The sequence below is a fragment of the Lepidothrix coronata genome, unplaced genomic scaffold (assembly GCF_001604755.1).
Source record: "Lepidothrix coronata isolate B3197 unplaced genomic scaffold, Lepidothrix_coronata-1.0 Scaffold204, whole genome shotgun sequence".
Lineage (NCBI taxonomy): Eukaryota > Metazoa > Chordata > Aves > Passeriformes > Pipridae > Lepidothrix > Lepidothrix coronata.
This window is the reverse complement of record NW_016690384.1, coordinates 1271054-1285275: the sequence shown is the minus strand read 5'-3', so window position 1 is coordinate 1285275 and position 14222 is coordinate 1271054. Positions and strand designations below refer to the sequence as shown.

Sequence of the window (14222 nt, the reverse complement as noted above, 5' to 3'; positions counted from 1 at the left end):
GGCGCTGGGCCTTGTTGTCCCTCAGCCCAGGGATCCAGCCTGTCCAGCTCCCTCTGCAGAACCTTCCTGCTCTGCAGCACATCAACACTCCCACCCAACTTGGTGCCATCTGTGAACTCACTGAGGGTGCACTCGTGCCCTCATCCAGGTCATCAATACAGACACTATTATTTGCCAAATGTTGGCAAATTCCCAAATGCTTCAGCATTGACACTCCACCACAAAGACGTTCTTCCCTTTGCCTTGCCCTTGAAATAAAATCTAAGTTTAAAAAGACAGGCCCTGAGCTGGGCACGGTGTGGGAATTTAATCTGTCGCTATACCTGGCTTCTACTCCGGGTAAGGTAGGCAGAGTAACCCAAGAGCTGAAAAAGCAAGAAATAAAGACAATTCGAGTTCTTCAAAGCCAGCAAGGCTTTTGCCTTGTTCAGATCTCTGCACTTAGCTTTCAGTGCTATCTGAGCTGCTCAGCTGGCTCCAAATGTCTGGAGTTCAATGCAAATGCCTCGAGTTCAACTCAATTCCCATCAAAAAAACACTTCAGGGCATCCAGGACGTGTCAGAGGAAAAGAGAAGACAGTTTTAAAGTGGCATCTGCACTTTCTGCTGTTTACAGAGCCCTGAAAAACCAAAGGACTAACAAAATCTAGCTGAGCCTCTGCCCACGCTCCTCATTCCTCTGGTTAATTAAAAACGAGACACTATTTAAATCTCATTTCCTCGAACTGGGCTTCAGGCAGAGGCTGAAAAGGGCAAAGCTTCACCAAACCCATTTCAAACACTCCTGACTTTGATATTCAGAAGTAAAGGTTCTTACAAATAACTTCAGAGGAGTGAATGCAGCTGTCAAGATTCCGTTGTCTGGGTGGGTTTTATTGCAGCCTAAAGATAAATAAAAGTGCTCCCGTTCCGAGTCCATTCCCAGAGAAGATGCAATTCATGGAATATAATGAGTTTTTCAAACATTGAATATAGAGAACTTGTTTGGAGCCTTGTTTTGGTTTTTTTTTTAATTAAAAAGCCTATCTGCCGTTTTGTCAATTTACTTGGTATCCAAGTGCTTTTAAGCACTGGCACTTAAATAATATGAAATCCATCTTTGCCAGGAACCTTTAGAGCTGATAAGTGCAAGTAAATTACACCCTTTTCTACACCATCCCAAACCTGAGTTGGGCTTTATTAGGGATCAGGGGGGGCTCAGCCTGGAGAAAAGGAGGCTCAGGGGGGACCTTCTGGCTCTGCAAGTCTCCCTGACTGGAGGGGGGAGCCAGGTGGGAACTGGTCTTTTCTGCCAGGGAACAAGGGACAGGAGGAGAGGGAACGGCCTCCAGCTGTGCCAGGGGAGGCTCAGGTTGGCCAGGAGGAGGAATTTGTTGCTGGAAAGGGTGGTGAGGCCTTGGCAGGGGCTGCCCAGGGAGGTTTGGAGTGCCCATCCCTGGAGGTGTCCCAGGAAGGCCTGGCCGTGGCACTCAGTGCTCTGGGCTGGGGGACAAGGTGGGCATTGGGCACAGGGGGGACTCCATGGGCCTTGGAAATCTTTTCCAACACACACTGATCCTGTGTCTCTCTGATTCCCTGACTACTGCACCAGAAGTTTCCCAACACTGCAAGTTCCCAGTTATTTCCCCCTGACTGATGCAAGTTGCCACAAGCCAATGGATTTATGCTGGAAGGTCGAGAGCAGTTGTTTTGTCCCGGAGCGTTTGCAGCTGAGTGGGCTGGGAAGTCTGATGAGTCCCCAGAAATAAAGTGGGATTTTCAGCTCCTATCAAGAATTCCACTTCCCACAGGAACTGGCACTGCTGGGCAGCACCAAACAGCAGTGACACAGAGCTGGGGCAGAGGAAGCCTTGCTCTTGTAGAGCTCGAGCTGCCCTACACAGCCACCTCCTCACTTCAGTCTCCCTTCAATGCTTGTCCACGTAAAAAATCCCACTTCAAACGACATCCATGAAACTAGGACACCGAACAGCTCCCCTGTGGAAGTGCAAAGGCAATCCAAGCATGGCCAGGGGGTCAGGAATAAAGATGAGGAACTGAATGCTACAGAAGGAATAGATTTCCCTTTATCAGCACAGGAATTGTCTGCAAAACCCCTGCAGGGCTGCTCCTGGTTCCCTCAGGCTGGAGTTCCACCCTGACAGCACACCAGGGAGATGAAGCCCTGGCATGTGGAGTCATGGCAGTGCCCTTAAAAACCTTCCAGGGACCTTCATTCCTGCAGGACACACCCCCAGGGCCATGGGAGAGCTGGGGGGGGTTCACCTGGAGAAGAGAAGGCTCCAGGGAGACCTGAGAGCCCCTTCCAGGGCCTAAAGGGGCTCCAGGAGAGTGGAGAGGGACTGGGGACAAGGGATGGAGGGACAGGAAAAGGGGGAATGGCTTCCCACTGCCAGAGGTGTCCATGCCCATAGTTTTGGAACTGGATGGTCTTTAAGGTCTCTTCCAACTTAAACCATTCCATGATCTTGCCTTGGTTTACATTCAGAGATCTCCTGGCATGTGACTGAGCCACAGACACACATAAACCAGCTGGGACACAGGCCAGGCTTTGGGATCTCATCACTCTGTGGAGTTCAAACCACCTTTTCCATGGCTTCTGGTAGCCCTGTGTCCCTAAAGCAGTATTTTCATTCACATGGACTGTAAAATCTTCTTTTCCAATCATCCCTGAAATACTCAGCCCCAGTGCAATTTTCCAGCCAATGGTTCTTTAGGATCCCAACCTCTGGCTTTAATCAGCATTTAACCCTTTACCTCCTAAAAGTAACCAAACCAGCTCCAAACTTGTGCAGATCATCCTAATGATGATCCCCAAGCTCTGGAGCCAAGCTGGGAGAGCTGAGGGGGTTCCCCTGGAGAAGAGAAGGCTCCAGGGAGAGCTGAGAGCCCCTTCCAGGGCCTAAATGGCATTTGGCACCCTAATATTGAAAAGGATTCCAAGATATTGGAAAATCCCTGTACTGGCCACAGGGATGTCACTGCACAATTCTGTGAGTGGTTCCTGTTATTTACACAAATGAATCTCTGGCCTTTCACATTTTATACTTAATAATAAAAAGAAATATTAATCAAAAGAAACTTTCCATGGAGATCCCAGAACTTCCATGTGCTCAGTGGTTACAAGTTCAGTTCTGAGGGGATTGTACTCCTCAGTTAGGAGAATTTGCAGACTGCAGGTTCACCTGAATATTTTGGGAAAGGCTGAGAAGTGGGTCAGCCCTCAAAGCAAGCAGGACACCGAGTTTGCCTGAAGGAATTCCTGATTCCCAAAGGTAAATCAGCAACGAGAGGGTGAAAAGCAGGAATAAATCCAGCAGCAAAGTTAGCAGTGCAGTAGGATAGACATGTTTTCCCCCCTCTATTCTGTTTTCCCATCCATTCAGTCCAAGCTCCACCAGGCTGTAACACAGCACATGGCACAGCCATCTGCTCCACCAACACCTCCTGCTCCCAAAATAGCCAGGGCCCCCCAAAGGAGAGCAGGGACCGCCTTCCCAACGAGCCACCTACTTCCAGCAGCAGCTCCAGCAGCTCTGGCAGCCACAACAAACTCCACAGGCCCTCCTGGCTTCCCACAAAAGCTGCTCTCCATCCCCTCCCGAGTAATCCCACACGTGCTGCCGGCTCATATCCCCCCGAAGAGTCCAAGGCCAGGCTGGAGCAATCTGGGATAAAGGGAGGTGTCCCTGCCCATGGCAGGGGTGGGATGGGATGAGCTTTAAGGTCCTTTCCAACCCAAACCAGTCTGGGAGTCTGTGATATCCCCTCTGTCCCCTCTCCTGCTCCCAAGCTGTGCTCCTCCAGGGATGTCCCAGGGAAGACTCCCTGCCCTGCCCCTGTCCCAACCCCACCACACGGGTACCCTGCCCTGCTCTGAGCTCCAAAGCCCTGCAAAACCAGGAAACAAAACCAGGGAGTATCTGAGAGAAGAATCATTTTAGTATCAGTGTTCACACACCTATTCTGCTACAACAACCCCACAATATGGCCAAGGAGGGAGGGGAGAATACAAATTAAAAATAATCACCAGTCAATTCCGTAGCGGATTTAACACTGAAAAAATCTTACTCTTTGCTGTGGGCTGGAGAGATCTGGAGCTCTGGTTGCTGCCACAGCAGCAGAGGCAGCAGGATCATCCTGGTCCAACAGGACAAGGGCACTGGAGATGGTGCTGCTCCATCCTGGCTCCAAGCAACACAAACTGCAGCCCATTTACTGGCTGGGAACATTTCGGAGCTTCTGGTTGGGAGATTGTTTTCTGATTCCCTTAATGGAAGTTTATTGGAAGTGATGGACTTCAAATATAGGGAAGCACAGCTCCTCCAACACAGAAAGGTATAATCAAATCTTGACATTAATCCAGTGTAACTCAGAAAGGAACTCTGAGCTACCATGGGGAAAATAATCTGTGCAAACTCTGCTTTTATGGGCAGCAGGAAAAGCAGCACGGGGTGGTTTCCCTTCGTCTGAAGAGGCTTTAGAGACCAGAAGGTGGGGGTTACTTTGGTGCTGAACCACACATTGAGCAGTTCTGGGTCTGTCTTGGTACTAAGCAGCTTTTTGTCCCCCAGTTAGTGCCAGGAAATAGTCTAGAGAAGAAATCTTCTGACGGTGGTGAGGCACAAGCAGACCCTGGGCAGGGTGTTGTGTTTTCATCTGAGCAAAGCCCATAAATTCCTATCAATGGCAAATACTTCCATTTTATCCTCTGCTTTCTCAGCCCCTGCTCACAGCAAAGGTTTGGTATCCTTAGCAAAGTTCAGGCCCCTCATTTATCACAACTGCTCGGGCCATATTTCATAAATCAGCAACATCTCCAGTGGCACCTCTAAAAGGGGGTGACAGGGAAGCTCTTGTGAACTAATTATTTGACAGCTGCTGTAAATATTAATTAACTCTTCAAGGGCTGCACAGAGAAAGTCATCATTTGCTTCTAACTGTGTTTAACAGGGCTGGTTTCTCAGCTGATTCAACTCTGCAATCAAACCAACAGGAAAAATATCCACAGAATTGTTTCAAAACAACCCAAGTGCTTCATTTCCCCTGCCTGGTGACAATCACACTTCTTCTGTATCACACACAACAAACAGCACTTTATTATTATCTATCATTACTTTATTTGCTCTGGCAAACAGAATTTTTAACCTTGGATTTAACCCTGACAGCTCTTCCCTACAATTAAATGCCCAGTTTTAAAGCTGCCCGTGATGTCTAAAACTTCAGGTGTTGGAGCAAAGTTCCTCAAGGATTTTTCTGGGCTGAACAGTTTTACAGAACTTTATCTCTCTGGGTATTTGACCTCATTCTAAAATCAAATTAGATTTTCCAGTGCTCCATTTGCACATTTGGCTGCAACAAGTTTTCCCACCCCATTCCTACAGAGCCAGGCTGGGAGAGCTTAGGGGATTCCCCTGGAGAAGGGACACCTGAGAACCCCTTGCAGGGCCTAAAGGGGCTCCAGGAGAGCTGGAGAGGGACTGGGGACAAGGGATGGAGGGTCATGACACAGGGAATGGTTTCCCACTGCCAGAGGGCAGGGATAGGTGGGATATGGGAAGGAATTGTTCCTGGGAGGGTGGGAAGGCCCTGGCCCAGGTTGCCCAGAGAAGCTGTGGCTGCCCCTGGATCCCTGGAAGTGTCCAAGGCCAGGTTGGAGCAACCTGGGCTGGTGGAAGGTGTTGGAGTTGGATCTGGATCTGGATGAGCTTTAAGGTCCCTTCCAACCCAAACCATTCCTTAATTCCAGGAAATAGATGTTTTCTGCTGGACCTTGCATTTGGCACCCCTGGTAACACATAAGGAGAGGTGGAGTCTTATTCTGACTTAAACACCAAGCCCCAAAATTTAGAAGTTTCATTCTCTGTTCTCTTTCCCTTCCCCTTTCAGTGTTTCTAACAGAAAAGCTCAGAAACAAAACAAAATCCCACACACACAGTTCCTGAGAATCCCCAGGCTGAAATAAAAAGCAACTTATAAATAAGGAAGGTGCAAGCTCTGGTAAGATCTTATTTGTTTCTCTAAAGAAATGCATTTTCCCCCATTTTATTGGATCAATGCATTAATTTCAAGGCTGTTCAGTCCCTGGGTTGGGAGCAGCTGCAGTTGGAGCTGCAGAAGTGAGGGATGGCTTATAAGGAATTGGCAGTGTGGGTTTTTCCTTCTTTGATTTGAGCTGTTACTAAACCCAAGAAACCCCCAGGGCTCACCTGCAGCTCCTTTAACTGTTCTCAGGGGTGTTTGTGCTGCCTTTGTTCCTGAGCAAATCTCCCCTGTCTCTCAAAGTCCTTAATTAGGCCTTTTAATCAAAAAAAACCCCCACTTCTTTCTTTTCCTTTTCTTTGGGTTTATTTGTTTAGTTTTCAGGATGGGAGATGTTGCAGTTTTCTGTGCCTCATTTGACTGGAATTGGGGGCGGGTTTTACTTTTCTCTCTATTTTTTGTTTTCCTATTAAATTTATTCAGGATTAGCTTTGTCCCAGTGCCCAGAGTTTTCCCCTTGATCCTTGTGCTTCTCTAATACTGTTGTTTCACCTTTATTGGTTCACCTGCAGCTGCTTAGGAGGAGAAATATCCATGTGAAATGTCTTTTCCAACATTTTCTTCCCAACATTTCCCAGACAGGACTGGGAGCTTTCTGTATTAAAGACTCCTCAGAGCTGAAAGCCTGAATAGGAGCCATTTCAATGGGCATTCCTCAAACTCCTGAAGGGATAAGGATCAGTCAGGATAAGGAATAACCCCAAAGCTGCCACAGCAGTTTTGAGGTTTTGAGCAAAGTGGGGACTTGAATCTTGAGGTGCCAGAACTGCATCAAGTGTAAAAACAAAATAATCTGTGGATTTTGGAAGGAAACCAGTTTAAACACTGGCTTGATACCCAAGACCAGGGTGGGTCATTCTTTCTACACCATGCCCTTCCTATTTAAAAACAACTAATAATCCAATTAAGTATCAAGACATTGATACTTATTTCCTTTATTTTTTTTTGCCCTGTTTCCTTCCCCAGCTCTGATTTTTCCCACAGGCCTGGCAACGTTTTGGGCTCCCAGCAAACCCAGGTGGTGGATGAATTTTTCACCGTGCTTTTCCCATCCCAGACCATTCTCTCTTGGATTAGACTGTGTCTGCATTAACCTTTCAGCCAGGACCCTGTGCTGGTCCCTCCTCAGCCCCAGAGATGCTATCCTACAGGTGCTCCTGTCTCCTCAACAAGAGGAGGAAAAAACTTCCTGCCCATTGTTCTCAACATCATTTCCTCCTTATCATCCCCTTGGAGGAATAATCCAATCCCATTTTGTTGCATTACCTGGCAAAACCCCATAAAGGTCAAAGAAAAATACGGTGCCAGGGAGGGTTTAAATTACTTTCTCCAAGGATATATCCATTTATCTCCACCCAGGGCACTCCAGACTCTGCTTTGGCCATCCTGGGTGTCCTGAAGTAATGGCAGAAAGGTTTTAACCAAATGGCTGAATATGTAAAGACAACCTTCTTTCCAAGGGGTGTGACTGTTTGAAGAAGATTTGAGCTCCTGTAATTGTTAGAGGAGAAACACAAAGCCAGCATCCTTCTCCAGGGCTTTTAATGAGGCTCTGCAGGTTTAATTGGCAACTGCTGTTGCCTTATTTTTCCTTGCAAATAACCCGGGTTACCAAGCTCCTTGGAAAAGTTCTGTAATTTCTGGGGCTGCAACTACCAGCACACAGGACTCTACTAAATAAAAAAAAAACAGCAGTGGAAAATTCAAACTCATCCAAGCTTGGCAAGGAATTGCTAAACTCCTGCCTTAATCCCACTGTGCCACACGGAGTTCTGTACAACTAGCACTGCTGGCAAGAGGGGGAGAGCTTGAGAAAGTGGCTTTTGAGGAGCAGAAAAGAGATTTCCATAATTTAGAGTTTAACAGCCTCAGCCTGTGCTTTCTTTTTTGCTCACAGTCTCCCTCAAAGCACAGACTGGTGCTGAGTGTGTAACTCCCCTGCAAAGGGCAGCCTGTGGGAGGTTCCTGTTGGAATTTTGCCCCCGGGAGAATCTATTTCAGATGCTAAAGCTACCCCTGGAATAAGCACAACATCCTGAGAGGATGAAGAATCCACTCCTTTCACAAAATTAGTGCTGTCCAAAATCACCTGTAAAAGTCCTGCTGAACTCTGCTCCACACATTATCCAAGAGGAATGAGAGCTACAGCACAAGAAAAACATCTTGTCTATCAGCAAATGAAAGTTTTTTTACTCAGCCTGAATTCAGCTGGGGGTAATTTTGTCTTTTTTAGCTTTTTTTTACCTGACCTCTCCTCGTTCCTTCTCCCCCCACGTTACCAGTAACGGGGGATCAGAGACATCGTTGTAGTTGTGACACAGTTTATCCCTAAGGAGTGGAGTTTTCCTTTTTCTAAAGCACTGGATTAAATTATTTGTTGGAATCAGGGAGGAAAGCCTGTGATTCTGCCTTAAATTGCATCAAGGTTTGCATGTAGGCACTAGAGAGCTCAGGATAATCAATGCAGACAGGGGAAGGAATGAGCTGCTGGTTTGGATTTCCCTGGCTGTGCAGTGGAAGCTGATCTGTGAACAGCAGTGATTCACAAAGCCTGGGCAGTGACATATTTGGGACAGATTGACCAGTTGCCACCAGAAGAAATAAAAAAGACAAACCAAAAAAACAAACCCAAAAAACTACTATTACTCTTTCTGTAACAGCTGGGAACAAAAAGCAAATGCTTCAGAATAACAACAGCCAGAAATCAGATGTCAAAAATCATCCAGTTGTCTTAAAACAAGGCCACGTGTCATGAGATGTGTCCCTGCCTTCCTCAGTGCTCCTCAGCACCAAGGCTTTGGTTGCTCTTCCTTCCCAGGCCCTGCTCAGCCCCCATCCTGCTTTCCTTTGAGACAGGAATAATTGTGACAAAATATTCTAATGGTTCTCTCGGGGCAGGCTTTCAAAAGACCTGGATTACCTTATTAAAGAGGTCCTTCTGAAACAGGAGTCAGATCAGAATCATTACATTTTAATGTCTTCTAAATCATAGGGAAAAGACAAAGCCCTTCCCGGGGTGATTTATGCCTTTGAGTTGCTCCTCCAGAGCGAGCAGCAGCTGAGGAGCCCGTGTAGACTAAACACAGTGACACTAAAATCTTCATTATTTACAAAGCCAGCGCCAGGGTACAGAGAGAAACGAGTTCCAGCCAGAGCTGCCACTCAGCTGCCACATCATCCCGGCCCCCGTGCAGTGCTGGGCTTCACACCCCAAAAATCCACCCTGCACTCAGTCCCTGCTGCAGCCCCATCGCCCAGAGAGGAATCCTGAATGTCCTGCTAAGGAACTACACACATCAAAATGTGTGTAAAAATTCCCTCCTGATGCTCTGGAGGGAATGGGAATCTACCTCCTGAAAACTGGGAAGCCCCAAGTGTTTCTCTGAGTGAGACCTGGGTGATGCTCCTTCCACCACAGTCACCAGCAGTTCACGCCTGCTGAGACAAACCTGCTCAGTCACCCCCCAGATGGAATGGAATGTTTCCTAGGGTTTGCCTTTCTACAGATCCATGACATTTATTTCTCATTTAGCTGAGAGCACAGGCAGGAGCTGGGAGCTGTTTGTACCCATTTAAGTCAATCCTATGCCCTGAAGTGATCTGAGCTCCTCCCCGACCTCAGCTCAGTCGGGTTGAGCTCGAGCAGTTCCCCTGTCACCTGGAAGGATATAAAGCCCATTACAGTGACAACTGGTTCTCACTTGAGCAGTAATGAGAGACAAAAGACCTAAAAGTCCCTTGCTGGCTTTGGGAACGAGATTCCAAACGTGGCAGAAGAAGGTGCAGGATTATAAATGTACGACCCTGGTGGGGAAGGGACGAAGAGCAACAACCACAGACACCTTTTGGGAAGGGACAGAGAGCAACAACCACAGACACCTCTTGGGAAGGGACAGAGAGCAACAACCACAGACACCTCTTGGGAAGGGACAGAGAGCAACAACCACAGACACCTCTTCCTCGAGGCAACAGCTCTCTGAGGGTGCCTGGAGCACTGACCTTACTCCTGCCCCCAATTTAACCAGGGAAAGAGGATTTGGCACAACTCAGTGCCCAGTGGCAACCTGGAATTTTGCTCCAGAGAGGAGATTTAGGAGGTGGGAAGGGCAGTGGGAGCAAAACCGCCAGGACAAACTGCTGCAGTTTGATTTCCTGTGGGAGATCCCAGACAAAGAGGGGAAAAGGGACACAGGAGTAGGGTGGCTGTGCAGGATTACACAAGGATGGGATGGTGGCAGTAGAGGATCAGGTGCCTTTTAGCTCTGCATTCCTAAGGGGAACTAAACAACCACTATCCTCTCGTTTCCTTTTGTAGGATTCAACCATTCCCCCTCTGTCTCTGCTCTTCCCAACCTTCTCTGACCATGTTTATCACACAAGCTGCTCATTTATCAGCACCACCAACACCCCAAACCCTCACCTGGACAGAGAAAAGGGCTGTACAGGGATAAGGCACCGAGGGAGGAGAGGGGGGATCAGCACTTCCCAATCCCACCCGTGTTCCTGCTGCTTCCTTGCTGGACTGGGGGAAGGAGGTGGAGCCCTCCCAGCAGAACAGCCCAACACTCTGGAGGTCTCTGGGGCTGCCCCAGAGCTGAGCACTGCTTACACTGCACATTTCCTGCATTATTTGGGATAACTGCCTGCGTTGTAGCCAAGATTTCCCTGGGATAACCAGTGCAAGGTCTGCACAGGTGACAATGGAATCTCTCGGTGCCCTGCTCCAGAACTCGGGAACAGCACGTCCTTCACACAAGAATCCAGTTCTCTTCCCCTGTTTTGTCATTTCCGCCCATTTGTTCTTGTCCTTTCTCTCTCTTTTCGAAGCAAAATGAGATATTTGTAAAAGGCCTTTTTCCAGCCAGGGATTCATTCCCAGGCCTCATTATTCTGGGACTTGTCTTTGTATTATTCTTCCCCATCTGTACCCTTCTAACTTCTCCCCTACAGCATCTTAAAACCACACAACTATTTATCATCTCCTATAAAACCTCTCTGCTTAAGACACCACCATAAACTCTGATCCCTCAAGATCAGGGAGGGCTGTGGTACCAAATATCCCAAATCCCAACTATTCATCCAAATTTAGAGGAAAATGTATTTATGTTGTATTTCTGTGATTTATTTCCTCCCCCTAATTGAGCAACTCCAGCCTTTGCCCAGGACGCTCATAAAAGAAATCAGATTACAGGAGAAGTGCTGAAGAGTTTAGAGCAGGGGGTCAAGTGGCATCCAGGGGTTTTTTTTCCTGATTTATTTTAGTCAGCTTAGTGCAGAAAATTTGTCCTGAACAGATACTAAGCTCGACTTACTGAAGACTTATGAGGTCAGAAATGCTCTTCTAAGCCACAAAAACATAAATACCATGAGATTCAGCAGGAATTGTAAGGAAAACTATGAGATGAGCTCCTCTGCATGAGGGAAATCAACCTGAGGTTCGTGAGGGAGCAAAAATGAGCGGCCAAATCCAGGGAAGTGCTTCCTCTGCACCTCCTCCCTGCTCCCAGTGGCTAAATCCCACACTAAAATCCACACCTCTCATGACTGAAGAAAGCAAAACAGCTGCCAGAGGCTGTAACTCCAAGGCAGAGGTGAGAAAACCCCAACGAAACCCCAACGTCCCAAACGCTCTTACTTTTGACAGTAGCGGTCCGGGTGCAGTTGTAGAGGATGGCCAGCTCCCCAAAAACCTTGCCAGGCCCCATGGTGCACAGCTTCACTCCTTCCTTGGTCACTTCAACCTTCCCATCTGTGAGAGGAAGAAATGTAAAAAAAAAAACAAACAAAGTTTTAGAAAGGAAATGAAATTTCAGACTTAAGTTGTTTAAATATTCTTTGCTTCAGGCCAGGCTGGACGGGGCTTGGAGCGACCTGGGATAGCGGGAGGTGTCCCTGTCCCTGGATGGGCTTTGAGGTCCCTGCCAGCCCAGGGAGTAAAACCACCTTGAAAAGGAATTTAAAACCTTCAAACCAACTGTTGCCTGGAGAAGATTTCGACATGTGAGGGGGTTTTTAGGGGAGCATCTGTACAGTGAGGAAATGCAGAGCACTGAGCCCCAAATTTCACATATTGCACTTCCAGGGGAAATTTCCCTCAATTTTTGTGCTCAAAAAGGACAAAGATTTAGGTCTTTAACACCCCACACAAAAATCATGGAGTAATTTTGCTCATTTTCACTGAGAAACTAATCCCTGGGAACACTCATCCATGAAAAACAGGCTGCTATCAAAGGGAAAATGACTCTGACCCCTGGCCATCATTGAATTCCCATCTCCCTGGACCTTTCCTTCCTGAACATCTCATTTTATGAGAGGGAATCTGCTTTATCAGCTTATCCAGAGACCTGGGAGGGGGATTTAAAAGCGAGGGTTGAATGGGAAGAAAGGAGTTCAGGACCAAGCTGGGGGTTGGGAGTGACCAATCCTTTAAATTTCCAAGGACGTTTGAAAACAAGGAGAAGGGAAAAAACAAGTGATGCAGCAGAGGACGCACAGTAAACCCCAGTTCATTCCTTTTATAGGCTAAATCCCCTTTAAAAGCAATTTTCCAAATTTTGATTCCTTTCTTCCTACTCAGTATCCACCTAACAAGAAGCACAAAAATAGATCTTTATCTCGAGGAGGCCCAACACCAACCTCTAATGGTGCCTCCCCCACTCCAGAGACTCCTAAAGGATTTTAAAGGATACTTTTATTTCTTTTTTAACAGAACTGAGTTCTTCAGCAGAGCTGAAAGGGGGATATTTCTGCAAAAAGCTCCCCAACAAATACCCCCCTCAGGGAATGACTTTCCCTCACTTTCAGCTCGTGGAGTGATGGAGATTTGAGCTGGAAAACACCACATTGCACAGATGATTTTTTACCACACACTGCATCAGCCATTCCCCCCCAGTGTGCAGGAAACATAGCGGGGAGGAAATCAAAATACCAATTTCCAAAGGACTGAGAAGATTTCCCAGCAAGAAATTGTGGGTATTGGCAAGAACAGGTAAAATGATGCTCTAAAAAAAACAAAGCCAAAGTCATTTCACTCGGAAAAGAGGGGATCAGCTTCCAAAAGGAAGGAGTTATTTAGATTTGGAGGCAATTATCCCACCCACTGTCACCTCTGTGCCTCAAGCAGCAGCTATGGAGTTAATCAGGAAACTGGGAGCTTCAGGAAACATTTGGAAAACCACAAACTGCTCCAATTCAATCCAGTTTGTGTTTCACAGCAAACCCCAAAAGCCGCTGACGGTTCCAACGCCCCGTGAGCCAGGACGGGGCTGGGCTGGGAAACAAGGACAAAAGCCCAAAAGCACCCGTTCCATGACCTTGCCTTGGTTTATAATCTGAGATCTCCTGGCATGTGACTGAGCCAGGGACACTCATAAAACAGCTGGGACACAGGCCAGGCTTTGGGATCTCATCACTCTGTGGAGTTCAAACCACCTTCTCCACCCTTTTCCACGACTTCTGGTAGCCCTGTGTCCCTAAAGCAGTATTTTCATTCACATGGACTGTAAAATCTTCTTTTATTTTCCAATCATTCCAGAAATACTCAGCCCCATTGCAATTTTCCAGCAAATGGCTCTTTAAGATCCCAACCTCTGGCTTTAATCAGCATTTAACCCTTTACCTCCTAAAAGTAACCAAACCAGCTCCAAAGTTGTGCAGATCATCCTAATGATGACCCCCAAGCTCTGGAGCCAGGCTGGGAGAGCTGGAGGGGTTCCCCTGAAGAAGAGAAGGCTCCAGGGAGAGCTGAGAGCCCCTTGCAGGGCCTAAAGGGGCTCCAGGAGAGGTGGAGAGGGACTGGGGACAAGGGATGGAGGGACAGGACAAGGGGGAATGGCTTCCCACTGCCAGAGGGCAGGGCTAGATGGGATATTGGGAAGGAATTGTTCCCTGTGAGGGTGGGGAGAAACTGGTCCAGATTGCCCAGAGAAGCTGTGGCTGCCCCTGGATCCCTGGAAGTGTTCAAGCCAGTTTGGGATCCCTGGGCTGGTGGAAGGTGTCCCTGCTCATGGCAGGGGGTGGAATGGGATGATCTTTAAGGTCCCTTCCAACCCAAACCGTTCCAGTGAAAGCAACCTCTGTCCCTGCAGAGCATCAGTGGAGCTCCTGCTCTGGACCCAAAGCCACCTCCAGGCCCAGGCAGGAACCCCTGCAGGAACACAAGGGATACCTCAGCACGGTGG

General features: G+C 47.7%; 1 protein-coding gene across 1 annotated transcript in view; it reads right to left on the bottom strand.

Annotated features, from left to right (window-relative positions):
- The window catches only part of PRKG1 (protein kinase, cGMP-dependent, type I), a 367703-nt gene that overhangs the window by 211553 nt on the left and 141928 nt on the right, over positions 1-14222 (bottom strand). Inside the window, exon 3 of the mRNA XM_017832653.1 lies at positions 11678-11791. Coding sequence (XP_017688142.1) covers positions 11678-11791 — 114 coding nt within the window. The remainder of the gene's footprint in view (positions 1-11677; positions 11792-14222) is intronic.